The sequence below is a fragment of the Patella vulgata genome, chromosome 4, assembly GCF_932274485.2.
Source record: "Patella vulgata chromosome 4, xgPatVulg1.2, whole genome shotgun sequence".
NCBI classification, from domain to species: Eukaryota; Metazoa; Mollusca; class Gastropoda; family Patellidae; genus Patella; species Patella vulgata.
Window position 1 is genome coordinate 13372910 of NC_065882.2, and position 27669 is coordinate 13400578.

Genomic DNA, 27669 nt, shown 5'->3' on the forward strand with positions numbered 1-27669 from the left:
CGTTTCTTTCACGGCGTTTATGACGATACCGTTCGTACGCCAGACACTGTATATAGTTAGCGGGTCACTTCAGGGGTCAAAGGTCAGTATGATAATACTTAATTGCAGCCTTAAAATAACTTGAACAAAACAACAGAGTTCTGTGTTGATTGAACGAATTAACGGTTTAATAATAAATCAGATTAATGTTAATGATATAAGTTAAAAAAGACAAAAGTTACATTCACACTTCACATATTCTGTTTTGACAGTTCTCAGTTCATGATATCACTTCACAGCTGACTCGGCAATTGAGTCGAATTTCACATAGTTCACAAGAATAAACAACGTTCACTGTTCACAATAGGTAGATAAAAAGTTCACTAACACATTACACTAAATTACATACAGTGTCTCGGTAAAAAACCGATATCACGACCGCCGTTTGAGAAGACGGCCTCACACGTATTGACATTCACATTCACGCCATTTTCACTGTGTTTCTAAGCACGCTTTTTCTATACCATAATAATTTAAAGTAGACACAATCACACCAGTTGCATAAATACTTCAATACTACTAAAGAAGACTCTTTTATCCAGAAAAACTATGGTGGACCGTTTTGAACATTACACACCGGCCCCTATCGAAATGTAAATGAGATAATAACGCAATATGTTCAAAAATCCAAACTAAATATACAATATTCTTAACTTCAGAATTCAATAGACTGTTACACAAATAATCAGTGTCTTATAATACTTAAATAGCTTTCATACCTCATCATATCCATACAAACATTCACACCTTATTACAATGATGCAATAGAAAAATTAAGATAAATTCACATTTGACAATTGAAACCTTATTTCACAGATTCACATTTAAGCATACATGTACTTATAGTATTTAACTATTTTAGTTCTATAGTTACATAGTTCACAAAATTTACTTATGGTAACACAAACAATAAATCTAATATCATTTCAATACACATAAGCAATGTAAATATCAAAACTAAATAAATTCTGAAAAATTTAACTGTCATTTTCTAAGATTAAACATAATTTAGCTATAGGACGAGTCAAAATACTTGTTTTTGTCCTTAATTTTACACTACGTACAAGACCATGCTTGTCTGGATACACTTCTTCAACGACACCCATGGGCCACGACCCACGGGGCGCACTTGAATCGACTATAAGAGCAATGTCACCAACTTTTATATTTCTAGAAGGATTGAGCCACTTTTCACGACGTTGTAATGAATGCAAATATTCATCAGTCCAACGTTTCCAAAAGAGATCAGTCAAATACTGGATTTGACGCCACCGTCTCTTTGAATATACATCACGTTCATTGAATAATCCAGGGGGAAATAACACATTTTGGTGACACATAAGAAGTGAATTAGGAGTTATCACTTCCAAGTCATTGGAATCACTGGATACACAAGTCAGAGGTCTACTGTTTATTACAGCCTCTACTTCACAAAGGAAAGTGATTAGTTCTTCATCACTTTGTGCTGTTCGCAAAAATTGTTCACACAGAATCCCATATAGGATTTTTCTTATAGTCCTTATCTGCCTCTCCCACAATCCGCCAAAATGGGATGCTGTAGGGGGGTTGAAATGCCACTTAAATCCACCTTGAGTTGAAAAGTTCTCAATCTGTGTTTGATTCAGATCATATAATGATTGTTTCAGTTCTTTCTGAGCACCAATTAAGTTTGTTCCATTATCTGAATATATATCACTGGGCGTACCTCTACGGGCAATAAAACGTCTTAGGGCATTCACACACGAACTAGTGTCTAAGGAATTAGAAACTTCTATATGCGTGGCACAAGATATCATACATGTAAATACAACACCGTATCGCTTACGGATAGAACGTCCTGTTTTGATTTCAAAAGGACCAAAATAATCAATTCCTACTTTACTAAAAGCAGGTAAATCAGGTTTAAGTCGAAAATATGGAATGTCACTCATTTTCTGTTCACTAACTCTAGACTGATATTTTCTACAAATCACACATTTACTTAAAATAGACTTAACTAATACACCACATTTAACTATCCAATATTTTTTTCTAATATTACTAATAGTATGATTTCTACCCATATGGGCTACATTAACATGACAATATTTAGCAATGAGATTTGAAACATGACAACTTTTAGGCAGTATAATTTGATGCTTAAAATTAAAAGGCACGTTTGCATTGCGCAATCTTCCACCAACACGCAAGATTCCATCTTTAAGAAATGGATCCAAACTTGAAATTTCACTTTTGTTTTTGACGTTTTTCACATTATTAGGATTTTCACCGTTTTCACTAAGACACTTTATTTCATCAGAATATACTTGATTTTGAACAAACTTAATGATTTCCACTTCAGCACTATTAATTTCCTCAACAGATAATAACTTAGTACACAAACTATCAGGAATTAAACATTTTTGAGCTTTATACTTTAAAATTTGCTTTAATCTTAACCACCATGATATCGCACGCTTTAATCGATAAAAATCAGAGTACTTATCTATCAATGTATTTACTGCATTCACAGAATCATTGGTTCTCACAAAATTAGTAGGTACTTGTATATCTTCATCATTATTCAATGGAACTATGTTCTCCGGCCAATCATTAATTGATAATTTCAGAAATTCTGGTCCACATAACCACATGGAGTTATTTGCGATATTCTCCACACACGATCCACGAGATGCTAGGTCAGCTGGATTTAGCTTTCCAGGCACAAAACGCCACTGATTCACGTTAGAACCGTCATGAATTACTGCAAGTCTGTTTGCGACAAAAACTTGGTGACATGCTTTTACATCATGTATGTACTTTAAAACTGTTTGGCTGTCGGACCAAAAATACACTTGATTAATAGGAATCGACAATTCACGTGATAACATGTTATGAATTCTCACAATCGATGTAGCTGCTGCGAGCTCTAATTTAACTATGGTGTGGGGCTTTATGGGTGCTACACGAGAACGCCCAAGTAAAAATGAAATGTGTATCTCATTTTTATCACTTTGAAATCTTAAATAAGTAACTGAACCATAACCCTCTTGCGATGCATCACTGAAATGATGTATTTGAGTGTTCACAATCTTTCCAAAGTTCTGGGGTTTCACACATCTCTGAATTGACAAATTATGTAAATTCGCAAGATCAGTAAGCCAGTTATTCCATTCTCTTTGTCGATCAACTGGGATCATTTCATCCCACGATAACTTATCTCGACATAAATGCTGGAGGATTATTTTACATTTTAGCACAAACGGAGATGCTAATCCGAAGGGATCATAAATGGAACTGAACACGGATAGTATATTACGTCGCGTTGCGGTTCTGTTAACTTCACCAATGTTAAACTCAATTAAATCTAATTCAATGTTCCACTGGACACCTAAGGCTCGTTGCACGGGTAAAGAATCTGAAGAAATGTCAAGATCCATCACTTGTTCAGCTAAATCATTTTCGGGAATAGTAGACAATACATTTCTGCTATTGCTCACCCACTTGGTAAGGCGAAATCCACCTTTGGATAAGAGATCACATATTTCACGAATCAGTTTTACACATTCCGTTTCTGTAGTCATAGACTTTAAGAAATCGTCTACGTAAAAATCATAATTTACAGCATTGATTATTTCATGGGAATAATCGTTGGTATTATCCAAAGCCGTTTGCTTCAGAGCAAAGTTTGCACAGCTAGGTGAGCTAACTGCACCAAAAATATGCACTCGCATTCTATATTCAGTAAGATGTCCATTAATGTCACCGTTGGGCCACCATAAATAGCGAAGCATGTCACAGTCTCTCTTCACAACTCTGACCTGATAGAACATTTGTTCTACATCAGCCATAACCGCGATATAATCTTGTCTCCATCGCAATAATACACCTAGCAATAAGTTAGTCAAATCTGGCCCTTGTAAAAGTTGCTCATTTAGTGAGGTCTGTTGAAAGATAAGCGGGCAATTAAAGACTACACGCACTTTATCTGGCTTTTTAAGGTGTATCACGTGATGATACGGTACATACCACACACGGCCATCACTCCTATCAATTTCACTTGGTGGGACAATTTCAGAGTATTTCTTGGATTCTAAATTGTTCATGAATTTGCAATACTGTTTATTTAAAGAATGGTCTTTCACGAGTTTATTTTTAAGTCTGTAGGCAAATGCTTCAGCCTGAAGTTTGTTATTAGGCATAATAACTGATCTGTCACGAAACGGTAATTCAGTCTGATAATGACTGTCTTTTAATTCAATAGAGTTAGTTAAAATGCTCAAAAACTGTTTGTCTTCAATAGACAATGAGTGCTTGTCTTCACAAAGCTTTTCACTAAATTCTAAATTAAAATATTTCTTTACTTGTTGCTCGAGACTATCATCAATCCGGCATAAATTAATACTAATTGAAGCAGAAGAATTTTGTAGTTTACCCGGTAAACCATATAACAACCATCCTAATGGTGATTTAATCCCATAAGGCTCACCAATGTTACCAGTGCACACTTCTAATGGCGTTGTAGCAGCAGGCATGTTCACACCTACCATTAGACTAACTTTTGGAATAAAATTAGGAAATTCACAAATATTTGATACATTAATGTGACTTAAATGTTTCCAAGCATATAAATCATCTTTTCTGGGTACATCACACATGTCAACAGGCATATCATTCTTCACATAAGTAGGAGGTAAATCTAAAAACTGATCACAATCGAGACTGCTTATTTGTAAATTATCAAGAATTTCAGTTTTAAGAGTTTCTATAGAATTTAATGTTTTGAGAGTAACACATGTGGATCGTCCACTGACTTTTAAACGATGAGCAAGATCAGAATTTATGAAACTAGCAGCTGAGCCATTGTCAACAAATGCATATGTTGCTACATAGTCATCACTGTTTTTATGCTTAATAAGTATAGGCAAAATGGCCATCAAGGGGTTGGTATTGCCTAGTACACAGCCAGAAGATACCTTACTTTCATGTTCTGATTTCGGTACAAATGATTTAGAGTTATAGGATTTTGATTCACCAGATATCAACGTACTTACTTGTTTGTCACGAGAAATGTCATCTCTAGTAGGGTCATGCATTATAGTTGTATGCTTTCTGATGCATTTATCACACTTAGCCCACTGGGGATTTGGGCAGTCACTTTTCATATGTTTAGGGTTCAAACATGCAAAACAAAGTCCCCTTTTTTTAACTTCTAACGATTTGTCATTGTTATTCAAATTACTAAATTTACGACATGAGAACAGAGAATGCATACCCGAGCAATATAAACAGGGAGGTTGCGCTGCTAAATTAACTTTATTGACTTGAGTCGAAAATATTTTACGCGACTGATGCGTAATCTTGTTACTAGCAACATAAGGGAAAGTTGATGTGGGTGTACGTAATTGATAACCCAAACCGCTCACTCTGGGGTCGTTTTCATTTCTTGAAATCTTACTGACGAAGTTCTCTAAATCTTCCAACACTGGAGCTCTGTTACCATTTTCCCTTAAATCTCCTACACGACCAATCCACTGCTGTTGCAATGAAACTGGTAACTTAGATGCTAAAAGTTTTAAGAATTCACTGCTGTCCATGGACGACATGTCTGAATTAGAATGTTTTATGTTACAACAGTTATTTAAGAAAAGGGAATACTTTCGAAGTCCACTTTTGTCACCTATAAGTATTTTTGGCCACGTTTCTGCCTTACTTCGAAAGGCAGCTGCCAAAATAAAAGGGTTTCCATAATCACGGTTCAATAAGTTTTTGGCTTTAATATATGCTGCTGATGCAGGCACTATCATTGGACATTGCTTTATCAACTCGTAGGCATCGCCCTGTGTGTATCTTATTAACAGTTCAAGTCTACGACTTGGGTCTACAGTATTGTTCTCTACCACATATTTAAAGTTTTTCATGAATATTGGAAAGTCCAATATATTTGAACCATTAAATGGTTTCAGTTCTTGGGCTGGTAACGCTTGTTCCCTTTGACTGTCTATTAATTTGGATAAAATAGTAGAAATTTCTGGCTCAGATTTTGTCATACTATGATTGATGGTTTCTGTATCTCGATTCACATCCACATGTTCTTTTTCACTAATGTTTATAGGACTGTTTACACGATTGTTAATGTTCACTATAGGGGGTTGTACAATCATGGGTTCATGAATGTTCAAAGAATTGTTACTGTACACAGCAGGTGTCACAGGATCACGCATGCTTACAGCATTCACAGCAGGTGTCACAGGGTCTCGCATGCTTACAGCAGGTGTCACAGGGTCGCATATGTTCACTACATTGTTCACAGGGCCAGTGTTATTCAAAGGTTGCACAGGCCTTTTAAAGGAAATTTCAGAATCTACCTGAACATACATTCTATTAACTTCTGCAGCACTTGATAATTTAGATCTCAATAACAATTCTTCTTCTTTTCTGTTAATTTCTGTTAATCTTGCCTTTAATTCATGTTCTCTACGCAGCCGTTCTGCTTTTTCAGATGCTAGTCGAATCTCTTCTTCCACTTTTTCAAATTCTAAACGGCTCTCTAATTCTTTTCTTTCATCTTCAAATTTATTTCTTTCTGTTAAAGTCATCAGTTGATTCTTTAATTCAATTTCTTTTTGAATAGCTTGATATTTCAACTTTGAAAGTGTAGTGGAGGCAGTTTTTCTTGAAGGTACGTTAGAGATACTATCTATTGGTCTGATATCATCGTCAGGAAGTACATTCCTAGGATTATCCACACCCTCACGACTGGGAAGTTCACCTGAACGTCTGCCTCCGGCCCCACTAGGAACCGTTCCATCACCTGGCACAAAGGCGTCTCCAGCCCCACCTGGGCCTCCCAACTCATTGTGAACCCGAAAGCCCACTGGCACAATCCCGGGGTCAACACTGTTCACACTGTTGTCTGCACTTCTGCACATCAAACTGCGTGATGTTCTTCTTAATTGGTTTCTAAACCTTGGCGGTAAGGATGCCATTTCACAAATTACAAACAAGCACAAAAATAATACACTAAAATTTATCTTCATCACACCATAAAGTTATATACTGTTTTCACTTTGAATTTACATTATTGTCTGGTATTGTCAATGTCCTGACGGTTTTTTACTAACAATGTGAGGGTCTGTCGTTACACGTTTCTTTCACGGCGTTTATGACGATACCGTTCGTACGCCAGACACTGTATATAGTTAGCGGGTCACTTCAGGGGTCAAAGGTCAGTATGATAATACTTAATTGCAGCCTTAAAATAACTTGAACAAAACAACAGAGTTCTGTGTTGATTGAACGAATTAACGGTTTAATAATAAATCAGATTAATGTTAATGATATAAGTTAAAAAAGACAAAAGTTACATTCACACTTCACATATTCTGTTTTGACAGTTCTCAGTTCATGATATCACTTCACAGCTGACTCGGCAATTGAGTCGAATTTCACATAGTTCACAAGAATAAACAACGTTCACTGTTCACAATAGGTAGATAAAAAGTTCACTAACACATTACACTAAATTACATACAGTGTCTCGGTAAAAAACCGATATCACGACCGCCGTTTGAGAAGACGGCCTCACACGTATTGACATTCACATTCACGCCATTTTCACTGTGTTTCTAAGCACGCTTTTTCTATACCATAATAATTTAAAGTAGACACAATCACACCAGTTGCATAAATACTTCAATACTACTAAAGAAGACTCTTTTATCCAGAAAAACTATGGTGGACCGTTTTGAACATTACATTTAATATACTACAAAGTTTTGATTGAATATTATTTTCTCTAGTGCAGATAAGAGTGTCTGGTTGTATGAATATTTTTCGGAAACGTGATCGATTAAATATATATTATGCAAGAGCTAAATCTACCCAGTGAAAGTCTTTATTCTGTCTTCAAATGTAATATAGGGGGGTTGGATGGCTGAATGGTTAGCGTGCGCGCGCTGTATCATAAAGTCTGTCATTGAGTCGACTGCCGTGGTTTCGAATCCCCGGTTGTACGTGACAAGGAGTAGGGGCGCCTGTCCAACCTCGTGGGTTTTCTCCGGGTCCTCCGGTTTCCTCCCACTGCTAAAGACCCCTATGCGCAAGCGAATTATTGAAATAAAATTAAACCATATGTTAGTCCCGAAATGACCTAGTTTGTGTCGAGTGGACGTTAAACCCCATTTCTCTCTCTCTCTCTCAAATGTAATATAATTTAGTATTTATAAATTTATTAAAGATACATTATGTAAGAGCTAAATCTGCCTATTGCAGGTCTTCTTTTTTGGCTTCAAATGTTATATGAATTCCTGATTAGACATTTTTTCACATGACAAGCCTATACTCAACTCTCTAGACCATCGGATGGCACAGATGTAAACGGATTAAAATATGATCGTCATTTAATGATTTAATAACCAGTAACATTCCTATACGATAATAAACAATCTTTGTCAAAACTTCAAACAGTTATAACGTCACTCAGAATTAAGTAATTTGAATGAAATTTTCAATATATTAAATTTGAATTACCTGTATCTATTTTGGAACTATTATAGCAAGAATTGCCAGCTCTTTATCTAAATCTTAAAGATACATTATGGGAGATTCGATAACGAGTTGGCAGTTCTCACTATAATTGTTAAAAACTAGATAATGTAAAGGCAATTTGCTGAAAATTTCATTCAAATTGATCCACTATGAACCGAGAACTAAGCGACTGAAATTCCCATAAGCCTCGGTCATCATTACTAAAGTCAGTACGATGAACAGCATAGTCTCGATTATCCATTTAATCGCTTAATCAAGAAGGACAGTTGTGCAGTAAATCGGCTTACAATCTCTAAAGATCGCAGGCTAGTGCTGCCATCTAGAGTTGATTATGGTCTGGATAGGTTAATTAATGTCTAATTAATAATTTAGATAAGATTTCAGGCCTAAATAAAGACCTGAAATAGGCAGATTTAGCTCTTGCATAATGTATGTTTGAAAAATGCACCATTAACATGACAAACCCATAATCAACTCTCATGATTTCTCCTTGTTGGGGACAGAGAGGGCCTGGTAAGGAAGAGTCTATTCCTTCGGATGGGACACAAAACAGAGTTCTTGTTAATCCTGATTGAATTGGTTGTTAGCCCGACTGATAACCAGTCCAAATTTGGGACAGGAATCATCAGTCAATACATCCTTTGTGATTGAAAATGATAAGAGAATACTTGTCGAAACGTCATGGTATACATGTATAAAACCAGGGTGCTTGAGAGGAAAAAATTGTGCTAAGGCAAGACCTTTTTTGCACCACCCACCCACCCTGCTTTCCAACACTAGTCATATCTAGATGATTCACTAGTGGATTGCGATAAAGCAAAAACTTTTGTACATACTTATATAAGCTTCAAAGGAACAATGGAAAATTCATGCATAATTTCCCATTTCAGTTTTGAACTTTGATATTCATGAGCCCAATAGACTCTTATGGACCCTGGGGCAGCGCACCGACCGCATCGCCCTATGACCGCATCCCCCTATCGTGAGGCTTGCATAAAACAGTGATTGTTTTCCATAGAAATTGTGTTTTTTAATCCAGCAGTGCTTGAATGGGATTTGATCTGATAAAACGAAATACTGCAGAATTGGTGCAAAAAAGTAGAATGTTAAACGCCAGTTCATTTCTATAGTTGTGTAATTTCCACAGATATCTATATGATACACAGTTACTAATCATAGAATTACAGAATGATGGCACCATTCTCTCATCAAATCTACCAGTTGATCTTGACATGTTTTATAAGATATACATATCAATAATTACAATGATTCATTCACGATCAATTTATAATCTAAAAAAAACAGTTCTATCAGTTAAATTTGATTATTTTCTAAAGGTCATTTAATATCATCAAAGAGATACCTGGTTCATTTCTGTGATTAACTATTGATACTGTGTTTATTAATTGCAAATATTGCATGCAGTTGGATTCTTTTTTTCTGAGTCACACTGGCTCGGTGAATATAGAGAGCTGGTTTAGTTAATAGGGTGTATTTGATTCAGTCTTGACTTTGGCTGAGAAAGTATTCCAAAGGATTTTCGAGTCTGTGACTGTGAGTAGGGGAAGTGGTTCATTAAACAGGTGTTTTGCGTTCGAACTCGGCTTTACCTGAGAAATTTTTCCAGGTGAGTATGTCACTTAGTGATTGGGGGTGGGGGGGGTCACTAAATAGGGTGCCAACGTTGTGGGTTTTCTCCAGGTCCTTCTGTTTCCTCCCACTTATAAAGACTCCTACGTGCAAGAAAATTATTGGAATAAAATTGAACCATGTGTTAGTTCCGGAATGACCTAGATTGTGTCAAGTGGACGTTAAACCCTCTCTCTCTGGCGTGCTTTTGATTCCCCAGTTGTACGTGGGTTTTCTACGGGACGTCCGGTTTCCTTCTCTGCTAAAAACTCTACGCGCAAACGAATTATTGAAATAAAATTGAACCAAATGTTAGTCCCAAAATGACCTAGTTTGTGTGAGTGGATGGTAAACCTCATTTAAAAAAAAAAAGAAAAAAAGTTTGTTTGCCTGTAATAATGAATAAAAAATTTTTTTATGTTTTTCAGATTCGTAGAGGAATCACCAATAAAAGAAATGATCCTATAAAAAGGTAAGTTCCTTTAAATTAAAGCCACTTGTCATCAAAGATATGATGAATTGAAAATTATTTAACATTTGGCATCCAGTGCTGACAAAATATGAACTACCCATGGCCAGCCCCATCTATAATTCAAAATTGTTGACTAAAATCAAATGGTGCAAGATCATTTTCACATACTGGCAGCTTCTCATTAGAATAACTGTTCTACTTACTTGAAACAGTATCAATCAAGACTGTTAAAGACCCCTACGCGCATGCGAATTATTGAAATAAAATTGAACATTATGTTAGTCCCAAAAGACATATTTTATGTCAAGTGGACGTTAAACCACATTTCTCTCTCTCCGCTTTCAAGACTGTTTCAATGCTATGTTTAAAGGGACAATAACACTCTTGCTGGCTTGATAGCTCCAGAAAATAAATAATATCTCTATCTAAGTACTAGATGTTTAAGTGTCCTACCTGTTGTGTAAATTATCCATTACATCCTATTTTACTTGTCCAGAGGGTTCGAAAATATTTTTAAATTAAAGTTTCATTTGAAAAGGTTTACGTTAAACGTTTCAAACCATTATGTTGAATTTTTCAAATTTTTTAAAATAGTACAACTTGTTGACCAGAATAAAGATTGGGACATATTATTCAGTTACAACAAGAGTGGTATTGAACCTTTAATATTGTGTTGTAAATATTGCTTAAATTGTAGAGAACTGAATTCTTTTCATGCGCTATGAATATACACGCAGTCTGCGCTATTCAATATACAATGTTCACATTATTATTATTATAAATGCAAATAACATAGAATTCTCACCTTATGAGGTGTTTTTTCCACCCAACATTGACATTATTTATTGGTTGGGGTTATAAAATGGCGGAAATGACTACAACGGGTCCAGCATAGATTGTCTGGTTGGGAAATGAAATGAAATGGGGTTTAACGTCCTACTGTTATGCTCAGAACTGGGCTAATGAAGACGGACATACGCCATACAGTGTGCTATGAAGGAAATTTTACCCAAACAGCAGTACTACGGCCCACTCTTATATCGAACTACCAAGGCTTCTTTTACTTGCACGCCAAGGTGTACACGGGACCTTAGTTTTTTCGTCCCATCCGAATGACTGTGCACTGTCCCTTGCCAGGCCCTCTGTCCTGCACCACTTACAAGAAGGAACCATGCCAGAAAATCCGGATGAAGTCTCTCAGCTAACACAGGGATTGAACAGGGGACATAAAGATTAGCGAGCCAACATCTTAGGCACTGATCCACCATAGCTTCAGAAATGGTTATTGTTTCATTAAATTGTTATCTCCAATTTAAAAACTAGATGACTCAGACAGTAAATTGAATTTACATCGAGATAAAAAGAAAAAGAAAATTAAATTCCATTTACGGTATATTTATTCTTGTCAGGAAGAAAAGCTTGGTAGGAAAAATGTAAAATTGTGACCGTGCCGTAATTGATCGCGTTTTTGTAAGTTCGTGACTTGCATACTCGGTTACTGTTGTCATGCAATATCTTCATCCATAACCTAAAACAATACTTCAAAATGTCTTAGAGGAGGAAATTTCACTCTAATGTAATTTGTCTACTCTGTGTTAAATATACTCAAAACATTTTAGGAAAACTCGAGGGATTGGAAATAAATTGTGTCAATATCAAATGACTAAAGATTTATGGCACATGCCATTCCTTAAAATTCTACTATTGTAATTTAGTATGGGACGAAAACGTGAGATCACTTGTATGCCATTGGCAACACATTCAAGATTCCTTGAGAGTTAAAAATGGATTGGGCTAATGAAGAATAAACTTAGGCCGTAACGCTGCTGTCCAGGCAAAATTTCCCGCGTAGAGCACTGCTTGGCGCTTGTCCGTCTTGATAAGCCAGGTTACTGTGGATTAGTAGTTTGTTAAACTCCGGTTTTATTTCACTTTAAACCAAACAAAAAAAGAGTGGACTGTTAAATCTTAAAGGGACAATAACACTCTTGCTGGCTTGACAGCTCCAGAAAATAAAAAATAGCCTTATTCTAAGTACTAGATGTTTAAGTGGCCTACCTGTTGTGTAAATTATCCATTAAATCCTATTTTACTTGTCCTAAGGGTTCAAAAATATTTTTAAATCCAAGTCACATTTGAAAAGCTTTACGTCAGGCTTTTCAAATCATTTAGTTGAATTTTTCCAATTTTTTAAATTAGGTGTGTTAAGATGAAATTTGTATCATCAATTAATTGGAATATTGTTAAATAGTACAATTTGTTGACCAGAATAAAGATTGGGACATATTATTCAGTTACAACAAGAGTGGTATTGAGCCTTTAAATCTTAAAATGAGTTAAACCTGTTTATCTTTTGTGGACTATCTATCCTACTTCTCTTCTTGTCTTTTTTTTTTTTTTTTTTGAAGTCACCAATTTAATTAAAGCCAAACTTTCTCCCCAAAATAAACAAAATCAGATTGTTACTTATCACTCCAAATTGAAAGGTCCATTTATTGATCAGAGAGATCATGACCCAGGTGTCATTTAATCTTGTGTATCTAGCACAAACTTCTTTCACATTTGTTTAATATCCAATCTTTGTTTAAAAATTCATAAATACTGATTAAAATCACCATAAATCGTTTAATATGTACTTCTGTCCTGTTTAAAGCTGACCATTCAATTTTGAAAATGAGTGTCCAATTTACAAGTGTTTAATTTCTCAATCACTGTTAAAAAATAAACAACCCAATTGATTAATGATGTATAATGATTAATTTTTGAACAGTGGTCAGGAAATTAAATACTTGTAAATTGGACACTCGTTATCAAAATTAATCAGTCAGCGTTAAACTGGACACAAGTACAAATTAAGTGATTTTTGGTGATTTTAAACGATTTTTATGAATTTTTAAACAAAGATTTGATATTAAACGAATGTGAAAGAAATTAGTGCTAGATAGATACACAAGATTAAATGACACCCGGGTTACAGATGCAGTTTACTCCATATTCTTACCTTCATTAGCTCAAAGGAGCGCATTAGATCAGAAGGTTTGTTATTGAGTACAGTGATGTGGTTTCGATCCCAAGCGTATACGTGACTAGAGTAGGGTCAGCTGCCTAATCTCGTGGGTTTTCTCCGGGAACAGATTCTCTTTGTTCTTCCATAAAGATCCCTGTGCACAACCAAATTATTTAAATAAAAGTATACCATATGCTAATCCAGAAATGACCTAGTTTGTGTCAGGTGAGCTTTAATTCCAATTTCTCGCAGTTGGTGCAAAAAAGTAAGACATTTAACCCCATATCATTTCATATTCTTCTGTCACAGATCTTCAACAGTTGATTACAAATATTGCATGAAATATTTGATTGTCATGTGACAGTGCAGCTTTAGAAAAAACATTAAGACACATAAATTTAACAAGCATCAACCCAAATGTTGGCATTTTAACAGATTTAGCGTCAATCACTCAACAGCAAAAATAAGTAGCAATGTAACTCTATCATAAGGAAAGACAAAAAGCTGTCCTAAACTCATTACCCATTGAAATAACTTACACTAGAAATAGAATAGAATAGTACAATGTTTAAGAGATATTCCCCTTTTTTCATGGATTACCTACCTTACCTAAACCCCATTTCTCTCTCTCTCTCTCTCTCTCTTCTGTCTCTCTTACTTAATTCATCTTTAATTCTTACAATTTTTGAGCAACAAAAATATTCATAACTCCAAGGCTTGCAAACATGTGTAAAATTTTGTTACCTTTGAAAAAAAAAAGCTTGTATTTACTTGACCAAAAAACAATATTTTCCTGTTTATTGACACACGAAATTGAAAATTGCTCTCTTTACGGTTATATTTAATAACAAAGTCAAGGAACGGCAGAATTTTCTGCTTTTTCGCATTTCTTCAACATTCCGTGATTAAAATTTTATAGACTGTCATTGAAGGAAATGATATAGTTAGGAAGACGAAGGCCGCGATGATGATATATTAAACCTGTCCTTCTCCTCAAGCCAAACGACCGATATAGTTCAACATATGAAACATTATGCAGGAATAAGCTTATTACTGCTAGTTAAGAGACTTGTAATGTCTTTCAATGTTATTAATTTTCTACTTGTAAATCCTTCAGGCTCTGTTTCGACTTGTTTTAGTCTTTGAGTTGGGGTACGAATAACATAGATTCAGTTAATCATCATAAAGCTATGATGGGTTGTTTTTTTTGCCCATGAGGCCAAAGAGCTAATGTCTAGTACAGTGTTTCAGCCAGGACAACATTAACCAGTTAACTCCGATTTAACACCTGTTGACACCTATTTAACCCTTATTATGTCATACATATTTATTTTTATTAGACTAGGAGGAAGTGGTCTAATACATGTGCTTAAGATCATAAGGTCTGTCATTGTGGTGTACTTTCAATCCCAAGCTTGCACCCAATCTAGTTAGAACACACATCCTATTTCGTTTCGTTTCTATAGTTCAAAATTTCGTTTTACCAGTCTTTACTACACTTGGATCTGGAAGAGTGGTTATTTAACTCTTGTTCTGAATGGTGTCAGGGATAAGCCGATGAAACGGTCTGTTATGGCGAGCTTTAGGCGTGTTTTTCACGGAACTGTTGGTAATTCACTAGTAACATCAATGCTGATTGGTTAATCAAATGTCTGACGTGGAAGGGTCTTAAGTCGGTCTTTTGACCCCTGACGTGACCTATCGCTATAACTTGTCAGATCTTCATGTAGTGTAGGCCATCGAAAGTATAAAAAAAACAAAATGAAATATAGATCTGTATTTTAATCAGATTGGCTTGCACCTGACAAGGAGTAAGGTAGCTTGTCGAACTAAGTGGGTTTTCTTCCCCTCTGTTAAAATAAAGACCCCCAATCAAATTTTTGAAATGTGTCAATGGACGTTAAACCCCATTTCTCTGTCAATGTTGGGATCAAATCACAATTGACTTTATGAGTAAGTATAACCAAACAAAACATCATAAAAACTATCCACAATTCCCCAGAATCAGAAATTGCCATTATACAATTTATTGATTGGTCAATAAAAGAAAATGGGGAAATGTGAATGTGTTCGGGATTATTTGACGCCAGGGATGAGTAATTTTTTTACTATCTCAATTTACTGTAATAGATTGTATTTCATTTTGTAACGAGGTTCTCTCAATGCGACAATTTGTTATTATGGTGCAAGTTTTTCATCGGGATGGTTTGTTGTTTCGGCGACGACCGAATATTAAATGGGTTATTGTGAGTTACGATGTCTGAGTCTCGGTATTTCTTACATAAAAATTTAGCGTGAATCATGGTATCGCGTTATTTTTGTGTTTATGGTTTTATTTAAGGGCCATAACAAGATTATTTTTAAGACAATGTCGACCTTTTTTCATACACTATGTTTATGCTTCATTTATTTATTTGGGGTGAAGAAATTGAAAATCAATGAATGGTATTCAACTTAATGTCGCCGAGCTGTCTCTGGTTGGCCATTTTAAATTCTCGGTTCCTTATCATATATCAGACAGAAGTTTTGAAACCATTCATATAAAATTATCAAAAGTGAAAAAATATTCTGATCGTGTACTTAATAATTTTATGAGCGACTGTGTCTATGTGAATAAGGCTCAGGCAAGGCTAGGTCAAGGAGTCTGTGATGGTGGGCCTAGCAAGGAACATTGTCTGGTCGTTCAGGTGGGATGTAAAACTAAGGTCCCATGCATGTACAATGTACATGTTGGCGTGCATGTAAAAGAACCCATGACAAAATTTCCCTCACAGCTGATCTTCATTAATTAGCAATTAGCACAGTTGGAGCAGAAAACTTGGACGTTAAACCTCATTTATTTTACATAGGCTTCTGCATCATGCAAAATCTATTTAAAAAATAACATTTAAGTCATGATTAAGTAAGTGAGATTATCAAATAACTGGTCTGAATCCAATGAAATGAAATGGGGTTTAACGTCCTACTGTTCTGGTCCGACTGGGGTAATGAAGTCTGCTACGATGGAAGTTTTGCTCAGACAGCGGCACTACGGCCTACTCTTATATCGAATTCCAACTGTCAAAGGATCTTTTAAAGGCATATCAGTGGGTACAAGGGGACATGGTTTTTTGTCCCATCCGAACGACTAGACGGCTGTCCCACCTCCCCCCGATTTCCGATTTCCGATGGTAGGAAACAGACGATGAGATGAAAGTTGAGATAAAAGCCCACTACCGACAATCTGTCAACCTGTCCCAATACTTGTTAATTCTCACTAGCTAGACGATCGAGTCTACACTGACAATTAAAAATGTCCATGTGACGTCTTAATTTTATTTTTGAAAGAAATTTTCCATATTACAGATGCCTGTGACATTTTATAAATGACCCTACTCATTTTTGTTTCTTTTAAATGCCCTACTATATTTTTTTTTTTTTTAAATACCCTACTATATTTTTTTTTTTTTGAAGATGCCCATCTATATTTTAATTAACTTATGTGTGAGATAATTTTTTTGTGATAAAAATGATATTTCAAAGGGACAGGTCAAATGAATCTCCACATTGTATGTGCGACGTTCTGGTATATTAATTTTAATGCTAAAGTTCTTTTTGATTCAGTTGCCCAGTTTTTGAAAATTAATAAAATATTTGATGAATATCATAATCATATTATATTTAATGGCCCAGAAATAAAGAGTAAACTATTTAAAGCGGAATAATCAAAAAAGGGTTGTACATATATCATTCACATTTCATACAATATGGATGTTTTACAACTTCACTCTAATGTGACTTATAAGTCCAGCAAAACATTATTTGATATTCTTTTTTAAAACTTGTACTATGTTAAAACAATTAAAAGTTCTGGAGCTGCAATTTGGAATGAAGTTTTCAAACATCTATACTATTTTTTTCTGGGCAACCTGATATATAAGAGAGAGATAATAAAGGGACAAAATGCCAAATGACATGGGTTGGTGACCTTGGCCCAGTTACAATCAGTTTATCCAAGTCGAAACATTGCTCCAGAAGTCAAATGGGCAAGTAGTATGCCAGAAGACGTATGAGCAACTGGCCTTTTGCTTGGATGAATGCCAAAGACATATGCGCAAGTGGCCTTATGCCCAAAGGTATGCCAGAAGTTGAATGGCCATGTAGCTAGCCAGAAAACATATGGGCAAGTGACCATTAATCCTGAGGTATCCCAAAAAAAGACATATGGGCTGGTGACCTTTAGTCCGATTGTATGCCAAAAAACATGTGAGCTGGTTACCTTTCAAAACATATGGGCTGGTGACCTTTTGTCTTGAAGTAATCTTGAATGGAACACAGCAGCAATTTAACTAAACCAGGTCCAAACCATTGTTCCAGAAGTCGTTTATGGTCATAAAAAAATAATTGCACTTCGGCTTAGGGTTGTCACGATTAATTAGTTCGGTCGTAGTTGATTCGGATTCTAGCACAAACCCATTCACATTTTGAAAAATCGGTAGTCGTTTCATCCAATTTATATTTATATAATTACAAATTATGTTTGACTTTTACTGTTGGCTAAACATACTGCTGAATCGCCTTGTTAAATCTGTATTGAAACTACATCTTTTAAGACTCGATACAGAAATTCCCATCTACAGTGGCACTTTCACATGGTCTGGATGTCGCATGGAACTCTTCGGCTACTATATTAATACCTACGAAATTTGTAAAATGGTTGATTTTGGCGTGAAATAGCTGTAATTTATTATTTAATTCACAATCAGAATGTGATGTTACTGTGTACAAACAACAAATTTAAAACGAGTTCCCCAATCGGACATTACCAGTCAGGAGGCTCTTCTCCCACCTCCCCCACTCCCTTGTCATATGTTGCCGCCTTTGTACTGTCTTGTGCCTGCTGCTTCTCTTGTTTTTCGTCAGTATGATTAACGATATCTGTGTTCAAATATTATGTACTGATGTACAGGAATTGTTGAACTAGTGAATTGTAATCTATTACCGGTATTGGATTTTTAATTAGCTGTTAAAGCAGTAGGAGCAAGTCAGAACTCTGGAATGTCTTACACAGCTCAACCGCGTAATCTAAGTAACAAAACTAATTACTGAGTTGATCTACATGTCGTTTTTTGCCAATTTAAACGATTTATTCCAACATCTCTTTAGAACAAACTCAAAGAAATGTACTAAAATAATATACAATCAGCTATTAAAGATACATTATGGGAGATTTTATAATTTTATAATTTACTGATCACCAAACAATGACAAGAGAAAAACCTTGTAACTCAGTACCGACAATGACATTATTAGCCAATGAAAAAAATATTTGTTTTACATTGTTATAGAATTTATACGGCATCTGATTAATCGGCACCGATACGATTTTTGGCTAGCCGATTAACCAATTCAAGAATTTTGTAATCGTGACAACATTGCTTCAGGTTTGGTCATAGCATTTGCTTTGTTTCTGAAACATTTTCTTCAGTGAATTAACATAAAGATGGCAAGATCATGACTAATACCATATTTAAGAAATGATCCCTTTGTTGGATTGTCTCCCTTGCTGTGGGTTTGATTTCATTTTGATTTCATTACAGGATAGGGGCTGTACAGCGCAGTGGTTGCTTACAGTCGGCCAGTCACTTGAATTGGTTGTACTTTTGTTGGTTACGTGTCTCGTCATGGGTTTCTGTTTGTTTATGTGTTGTTTCAGTTCTCCTTCACAGGGAACTGCCTTGGCTCAGTGAGTAATACACTAGCCCGCTAATCAGGAGGTCTAGGTTTCTCAGGGTTGGCTGACAAAGTTTCTTAGGATTTTCTTTCATTGTTTCCCGTTATCAGTGATAGAGGACAGAGGGCCTGACAAGGACAGTGTCGTTTGGATAAGACACATGTAAAAGAACATTTGACAGTCCGAATTTGAAATAAGAGTAGGCCGTAGCGCCGCTGTCTGGTTTAAAATTCTGTATGGCGTATGCCCGTCTTCTTCAGCCAAGTTGGTGCAGATGAGTAGAACTCATTTCAGTTCTTCTGCACTTACTATTAAAATCTATTTTGAAATTTCATTCTATCATAATGTCCCTTTAAATATAAAGTTTTCTATTTATGTTTCTACAAAAGGCGACCTACCTCTGTCAAGGCCAATAGTTTTTTGATGAAAATTTTAAGTGATATTAAATTAAGCAAAAAGATGAACAAATCGGTCCAGTTGGTTTCATTAGTTTCTATTTGTTATTAGAATACATGTATAGAAATGGGCATCTCAAATATTCACAGTAAATAATATATAGAGCATATTAAATATTTTGGCCAACCTTTGATATTCTTTAGATAAAAACCCAAGGGCATGATAGTTAAATAAGGTAATAAGTAAAAGGAATCGGACATGGATGACTTAAAGTTATCAAAAATTCTCAAACATTCACAGTAATGTAGATCATATTAAATGGACCATATTAAATATTTTGGCCAACCTGGTTCTTTGATTTTCCCATCTCCATTGGCCTAGTCTGGGCAGAACAGTAGAATATTAAATCCCATTTCTTTTCGTTTCTTTGATCTTCACGTCAAATTTAACATAAGGAAACTTTGATAAAATTGATATAATGTGTTCTTTACAATTTGGCCCTTGAGGACATTATTTAGGTAAATCTACATTTTACATACAGGTTTTTTCGGCGGAACCAGGAAAAAGTCTCCTGATACTCACGGTCACAGTAAATGAAAATAACCATGTTAGTATCAGAATGGCCCTTGACATGCTAATGGGTTGTTAAACCCCTTCCATTCCATTCTTAATCAGGACATGAATTTTAGGTGGACCTACGTTGTCATGCATGCATTTTTCTTTGTCTGAACCAGGAAAAAGTCTCCTTCTGATGCATGGTTTCGATTCCCCAGTTGTACGTGACTAGGAGTAGGACGGCCTGTACAACCTCGTGGGTTTTCTCAGGGTCCTCCGTTTCCCTCCCACTGCCAAAGACCCCTACACGCAATCGGACCAATTAAATAAAATTGAACCATATGTTAGTCCCAAAATGACCTAGTGTGTGTCGAGTGGACATTAAACCCCATCTCTCTCTCTCCCTCTGATACTATGGTCATAGTCGATAAGAAAAGAAATAACCATATGTTCATCTTGAAATGGCCCATGAGGTGTTGATGAGATATTAAACCCTATTTCATTCTTAACATATCTAGCAAGGACATTAATTTTAGGTACACCTGTATTGTCATTTATCGACTATTCTAGACGAAAAATGAATGTTTGAAATTTCAATAAGCCATGATTAATAGTTGAGCAACCAAGAACTGTCACCCAGGCTAATGGATTCAGAAGGATATTGTAATTCTGGATGACAGGGGCTAATGGTGACACTGAGAACATGTCAGACACTGTTATCGTAAAGCTCCGGGATTAACGCAAACGTGTGACAAACATTTTACTTTTATTTTAAAAACTGTTAGTCAGCTACTTTGACAGTCAAGATTTGTATCAACAAGTGCTTGGTGATTATTTTTGGACTCTGTCTGTCATTCTTCTTTTTATGTCTGTCACAATTCTAATAGACCCTAGAGACTATGAAGCAAAATTTTGTTAATATTCGTTTTTGGAACTAATCTGCTATCGGATCCATTTGACTTGAAGTAAAATGATATGAAATAGAGCTTATCATCCTACTGTTCAACACCGACTGGGCTAATGAAGACGGGCATACGCCATACAGTGTCCTATGATCGAAATATTTTGCTCAGACAGCTGCTCTAAATTTGAGTTCTAAATGTTAATTTGGTCCTTTTATGTACATGCCAATATGTACTGTTAGGCTTTACTTGTCCACATCTGGCTCTTCAATAGACTTCCCTGGCAAAGAAACCACATTAACCAGAAGGTCCTGGTGTAGGCCAAGAAAATTCCTTAGGATAATTCTGTGGCTTTCCCTTGTTGTCAGTGATGCAGGTTGAGGAAGCCTAGCAAGGAAAAGTGTGTAGCCATTTGGGATAAAAAATGTACTTGTTGACAGGTTCATAAAAAAAACCCATGGCAGTTGGAATTCGAAATAAGAGCAGGCTTTAGCACTGCTGTCTGAGGAACCATATCTGGATTTTCCGACGTGGTTTCCCCTTGTCAGTGGTGCAGAATGGAGGGCCTGACAAGGACAGATGTCTAGTCCTTTGGATGAGACGAAAAACCGAGGTCCCGTGTATACATTCGAATGCACGTAAAAGATCACTTGGCAGTTGGAATTCGATATAAGAGTAGGCGATAGTGCCGCTGTCCGGACAAAATTTCCCTCATAGCACACTTCATTAGCCCAGTATAGGAGCAGAACAGTAGGACGTTAAACCCCATTTCATTTCATTTCTGAGGAACCATATGCCAGTTTTCATTAGCCTAGTTGATATAGAAAAGTAGGACATTAAAACCCATTTTATTTAATTTTGTATAAAAACAAACTCTCAGTCCTATAAATAAAATGATAATCATACCTAGTAATCACAATTGAAATCTCAATAAATGAACTAAATATTTATTTAAAGATGTACATTATGTAAGATTTAGATAAAGAGCTAACCATTCTTGCTATAATAGTTCGAAAATAGATAATGTAAAATGAATAATTTGAAAATTTCATTCCAATTACTCTATTGCAAGCGAAGATCTTAGCCTTTGAAGGTTTGACTAGATGTGTACCATAATTGCAACCACCCTACAAGTTGTATGAAGCAAAGTCTTGCTCCTCCATTTTTAAATTAGATTAAAATATGGCTGACCCGTTCTAATCTATTTAATATCGGAGAAATCCGATGCCATCGAGAGTTGATTATGGCCTGGATAAGTTAATTAATGTCTAATTAATAATTTAGATAACATTTCAGGCCTGAAGAAAGACCTGCAATTGGCAGATTTAGCTCTTGTATAATGTATGTTTAACAAATGAACTAAATCTTTATTTAATCAACCAGACATTCAGTGTTTTTCAGTACAAGTTCCCATCAAATTATAACATTAAAAGTATTAAAATAACTCAGATTATAGAATTTCAGTGGAACTATATTTGCAATCATGAAGAAATTTAGTGCAAAATGTTTAACTCAGAATAATTTGCTGTTGATCAACTTCATGTGGAGGCAAATTAGGCAAGCTTGCTCCAGCCACCGACCAAAATAACTTGAAAGTTGTCGATTCGTAATTACTCTTGACTCTAACCGTTATTTCTTTTCAAGTTTCTGACTTCGGCTCAAAAGTGGCTCTCACAAGACGTAAATTGACAGGCATGTTCCTTGTTGATGAATTGTTGAAGTCGTACAAGAGGACAACAAATTTTTCTGAATAGAGAAAGTTAAGTTGTTGAGTTAACTTATTGAGCTGAACAGTTTAGATAATTTGCCTTCAGCCGTCCTTCTGTCTAATAAATTACTATCCAGCTTAATCCTTATACCACAGATTAACTGTTAAAAATGTCAGCAGATAGCCAAGAATTTGTCATTTTAAGCCAGGCGTGCTTTGGTTCATTTAAATAACAAATGGAAAAACAAAGTGTGTAGCTATTTTTCTTTAAAGACAAGATACAATAGTATTCATGTACACATGCTGACAGATATGGTAGCTACATGTAAACTGCTCGACAGATATGGTAGCGACATGTAAACAGATCAACAGATACGGTAGCTACATGAAAACTGCTCGACAGATGCGGTGGCTACATGTAAACAGCTCAACAGATACGGTAGCTACATGTAAACTGCTCGACAGATACGGTGGCTACATGTAAATTGCTGAACAGATATGGTAGCTTTCATGTAAACAGTTTAACAGATATAGTGGCCACATACAGCTCGACAGTTATTGTGTCCATCAGATTCTGGTAACTTTGTGTAAACCGCTGTGCTGATACAGTGACTTAATATAAACTGAATTAATAAATCTGAAATGGTTTTAATCCCTGTGTGCTAAATAAGGAGATAAAGTGAAAATATAAATGATGAAATGTTTTCCAACAATGATTTATTACGATTTAGTGAAGTTGCAAACTTAATATAAATTCAGATTTTTGTGTCGTTACAGTAAGTAGAAACAGATCGATGTTTCTAATTCTAGTTTCATTTTTTACTTCAGCTGTCAGATTCATCCCAACATCGGCTAAATTTAGAAACACAAATGTAAAAACAAAGTATTTGTCAAAACAATGTATAGTAACTGATTGTCATTCGAATTTTTTCCACTGCAAACTACAATGTCAGGGGAGTTGAGTCTTTAAAAGGAATATCATCCCAGAAATTGATTCAATTCATCATTTACTTCAGATATAATGAATCGGATATTTCGCAACATTTGGCATCCTGGTAGATATTGTTATCAAGTCACCACCCTGATATAAATGTTGGATAAAATCTTTGATGGGATTATATTTAATCAGAAGAAATTAAAGATGTAAGATTAGCTCCCATTTTGTTTTTTTAATTAAATGTTAGATAATCCATTTGAATACATTTTAGTAGGGATTAAGTCATGGGATTATCCGATAAATGTTTGTTCTGTTAAACCAAGAATACAATCTTTAATTTACTTTTGTTAAAAGTATTATATTTTAGTTAGGGATTAGACATTTATTATGTCAAATCCCCCCATTACATGGAGACACTAATACGACTTGCCCTCAGATCCATTCACTTGATTTGATATTTGTTTAATGTCTGTGTTGTCAGTGTTTCTTTCTCACTGGTTTGTTTTTTGGTTTTGTTTGTGTGTAGAGTGGTCCTCCTGCACTTGCTATTAGATTACTGTATTTAATTTAATATTAAGCATTTCCCCATTAAATGTAATATTGAGTTTTAACAGAAATGTATTTAGAATATTGTGATTTATATTCAGTAATCTCATCACATTCCCACCAAATCATGTTCCAGTAACAAGACCCTGAGTTCACAAAGCATTCTCAGACTTAAATTGAGAATTTACTCAAACTTGTTCACCTTATTTTAACTAAAATATTGCCCTTTATAAAACTTTTGTTGTTTTAATGTATCAAATACGTCAATAAGAAACTATGTGCAAAGTTCTGTGTGTCTGGATCAAAGATATTTCTCCTAAACAGTGATTGAAAGTTGAGTAAATTCTCAACTTAAGTCTGAGAATGCTTTGTGAACTTGGGGCCAGACCTCAGAGTAACAGGGACCAGAGGGTTTATTAAATAACGAGCGAAATGGATTTTTAGCAGGAATTAAGCTGTGAAAATTTAGACAGTTCGTAAATTTTAACCTGAAAATACAATTTTGTATATATTTTAACAAAAAGTGTGATAATAAAATAACAAGAGGGATATATGGATTTTAGTAGAGATTAAGTTTTGAAAATTAGCACAGTTCATAATTTAAACCCAAAATACAATTTTGTATATATTTTAACAAAGTATGATAATTCAGTATGGGATTTAATTGTCTATATGTGTAACTTATTCTGGCGCATGGGGGTTGGATGGCCGAATGGTTAGCACGTGCGCGCTGTATCATACAGTCTGTAATTGAGTCAACTGGCGGGGTTTCGATTCCCCGGTTGTATGTAATAAGGAGTAGGGTCGCCTGTCCAACCTTGTGGGTTTTCTCCGGGTCTTCCGGTTTCCGCCCACTACTCAAGACCACTACATGCATGCGAATTATTGAAATAAAATTGAACCATGTGTTAGTCCCGAAATGACCTAGTTTGTGTCGAGTGGAGGTTAAACCCTCTCTCTCTCTGTCTCTTCTCTCCATATTCTGGCACATTTCCCTATTACAATATTCACTTTTAACAAAAATTATAATGTTATCTAGTATACTGTTAAATTTGATATTCAGTTTTGACAGAAAAGTTCTTTAGAAAACTGTGATTAATGTTAAATTTTAACAGCAATTATAAAGTTATCTATAGCATACTGTTAAATTTGATATTCAGTTTTGACAGAAAGGTTCTTAGAAAACTGTGATTAATATTAAGTTTTAACAGCAATTATAAAGTTATTTATAGTAGTTATCTCATCACATACCTAACAAAACAGGTTCCAATAATACTTAATGGCTCACGATTCTGCGACCAGACCTCGGAAGTAACAGGACCAGAAGGTAATATTATCATTTATTGAATAAGAACAAGAGGGAAATAGAATTAGAGTAGAAGGTTAAATAACGAATACGATTTGATATTTGCACGATTGTTTTAGTGACATGTTTCCATTTTGATCAATATTCTCATTCTGGCTAATAGACGGAAAACATGGTAAGGCAGATCTCTGGGTCTTGTTGTAAACGCAATATATCCGATGATAGTGTCGAGATTCACGGCTTAGAAAATCTTTACATCGATATATTGCTTGTCAGTCAGCTACTTGTGCGGTAATGTTATTGCGCCAAGCGCTTCGGAGGAAAAGGAAAGACGATATTTATTCTATTTAAGTTTTTCCTGGTCTTAGATTTTCTTTCCGTGAATTTACAACCTGCTGGGTGTATTGTAAACTGTTTAACTCCTCATTAGAGGAAGGGAAATGAAGGACTTTATTGTGTGCCGTTATGTTACTTGATAAATCAACTTCTGGGATTGGTTTCCAACAGAATTGTTTTGTTGGAGATTTTGTAAATAATTAAACAATATAAAGGAAATCCAATTAAAGATAGAGTGTTTTATTTTCATTGTTTATTCAGATGCAGTAATTTACTTTCATTATACAAACAGCTTTGTGACAATCGTATTTTCATAAACTAACATAAAATTCTCAACATGATATTTAAATGTGCTTCATGTTGGATCAAGTTAAAAGGCATTAAGGTAAAAAATTTAATTAATCTTATCGTTAAGTCAAAGAATTCAATTTGAAGTGTGTTTTTTTTCTCTCCTTTAACAGTCAAATCATGAAGTCAGAAAATTAAATAGCAAGAAATCATTTTGTTTGTAAAACAATCACTGAATGAAAAATTTGCAGGAATAAAATTGTTCCAGAAATCACCATGAAGATCATTAGACATATTACCTTGGGGATTTCCAACAAATATATGAGTTGATGTCATTTTAAATGTGTTCTATTTTTAATTTATTTATTTTTGATAGAAATAAACATTACTGACTCACCGTGCAACAAAACATAGACAAAAAAAAATATGTAAAAATCAAAATTCAAGTTGTTATATTTTGTTATCAGCATTTATTAGATTTAAGAAGGTTTCTTGGTGATCAGAATATGTAGGTTCACATGTGGATCGAATTTCTTTATTCAGATACCTTTAATAGAGAAAATTACTCTATTAAATATGCTCATTAACAAATTTGGGTTAAAAATTTGGAGTTGGGTTTTTTTTGGGTTTTTTGACAATTCTCATTAAAAAAAAGTTTCTAAAGAACTATGGATAAATTGATTTGGTGAGAACATTTAAAGATACACCTATAAACCAATTGGAGTTAAAGGCTCAATACCACTCTTGTTGTAACTGAATAATATGTCCCAATCTTTATTCTGGTCAACAAATTGTACTATTTTATAATATTCCAATTAATTGATGATACAAATTTCATCTTAACACACCTAATTTAAAAAATTGGAAAAATTCAACTAAATGATTTAAAAAGCCTGACAGAAAGCTTTTCAAATGTGACTTGGATTTAAAAATATTTTTGAACCCTCTCGACAAGTAAAATAGGATTTAATGGATAATTTACACAACAGGTAAGACACTAATACATCTAGTACTTAGAATAAGGCTATTTTTTATTTTCGGAGCTGTCAAGCCAGCAAGAGTGTTATTGTCCCTTTAAGGGTTTGGATGTTGTAGACAAATATCATATGATTAGTTTCAAGGTTGCTCTTTGCTGTGGAGTATAATTGTTTTGATGAAAAAATTTACTGGTAAAAGACAACTGAGATTTGCTGCCTTTTTAAAACAGAATTGTTGTAGATAAATTGTTGTTTTGGTGAGGAAATTTACAAAAAATGTCTATGAATGGTTTGAACATTGTAGACAAATTTTCATAAAATAAGTTTCT

General features: G+C 34.9%; 4 protein-coding genes across 4 annotated transcripts in view; 2 read left to right on the forward strand and 2 right to left on the reverse strand.

Moving 5' to 3' along the window:
* The window catches only part of LOC126819557 (neurocalcin homolog), a 269509-nt gene that overhangs the window by 82012 nt on the left and 159828 nt on the right, over nt 1-27669 (forward strand). The window lies entirely within an intron of this gene.
* Nucleotides 4-4768, reverse strand: LOC130012432 (uncharacterized). Its single transcript, XM_056100379.1, has 2 exons — nt 230-4768; nt 4-140 (listed from the first exon to the last, which is right to left on the reverse strand). The coding sequence occupies exon 1, from the start codon at nt 4686-4688 to the stop codon at nt 1017-1019; it is 3672 nt and encodes a 1223-aa protein (XP_055956354.1). The 5' UTR covers nt 4689-4768; the 3' UTR covers nt 4-140; nt 230-1016.
* Nucleotides 5602-7770, reverse strand: LOC130012375 (uncharacterized). Its single transcript, XM_056100188.1, has 3 exons — nt 7394-7770; nt 6055-7304; nt 5602-5626 (listed from the first exon to the last, which is right to left on the reverse strand). The coding sequence occupies exons 2-3, from the start codon at nt 7056-7058 to the stop codon at nt 5602-5604; spliced, it is 1029 nt and encodes a 342-aa protein (XP_055956163.1). The 5' UTR covers nt 7059-7304; nt 7394-7770.
* Nucleotides 10644-27669, forward strand: part of LOC126819555 (neuronal calcium sensor 2) — an 80164-nt gene continuing 63138 nt past the window's right edge. The window contains exon 1 of the mRNA XM_050547694.2: nt 10644-10669. The gene's annotated coding sequence lies outside the window, so the exon portion shown is untranslated. The remainder of the gene's footprint in view (nt 10670-27669) is intronic.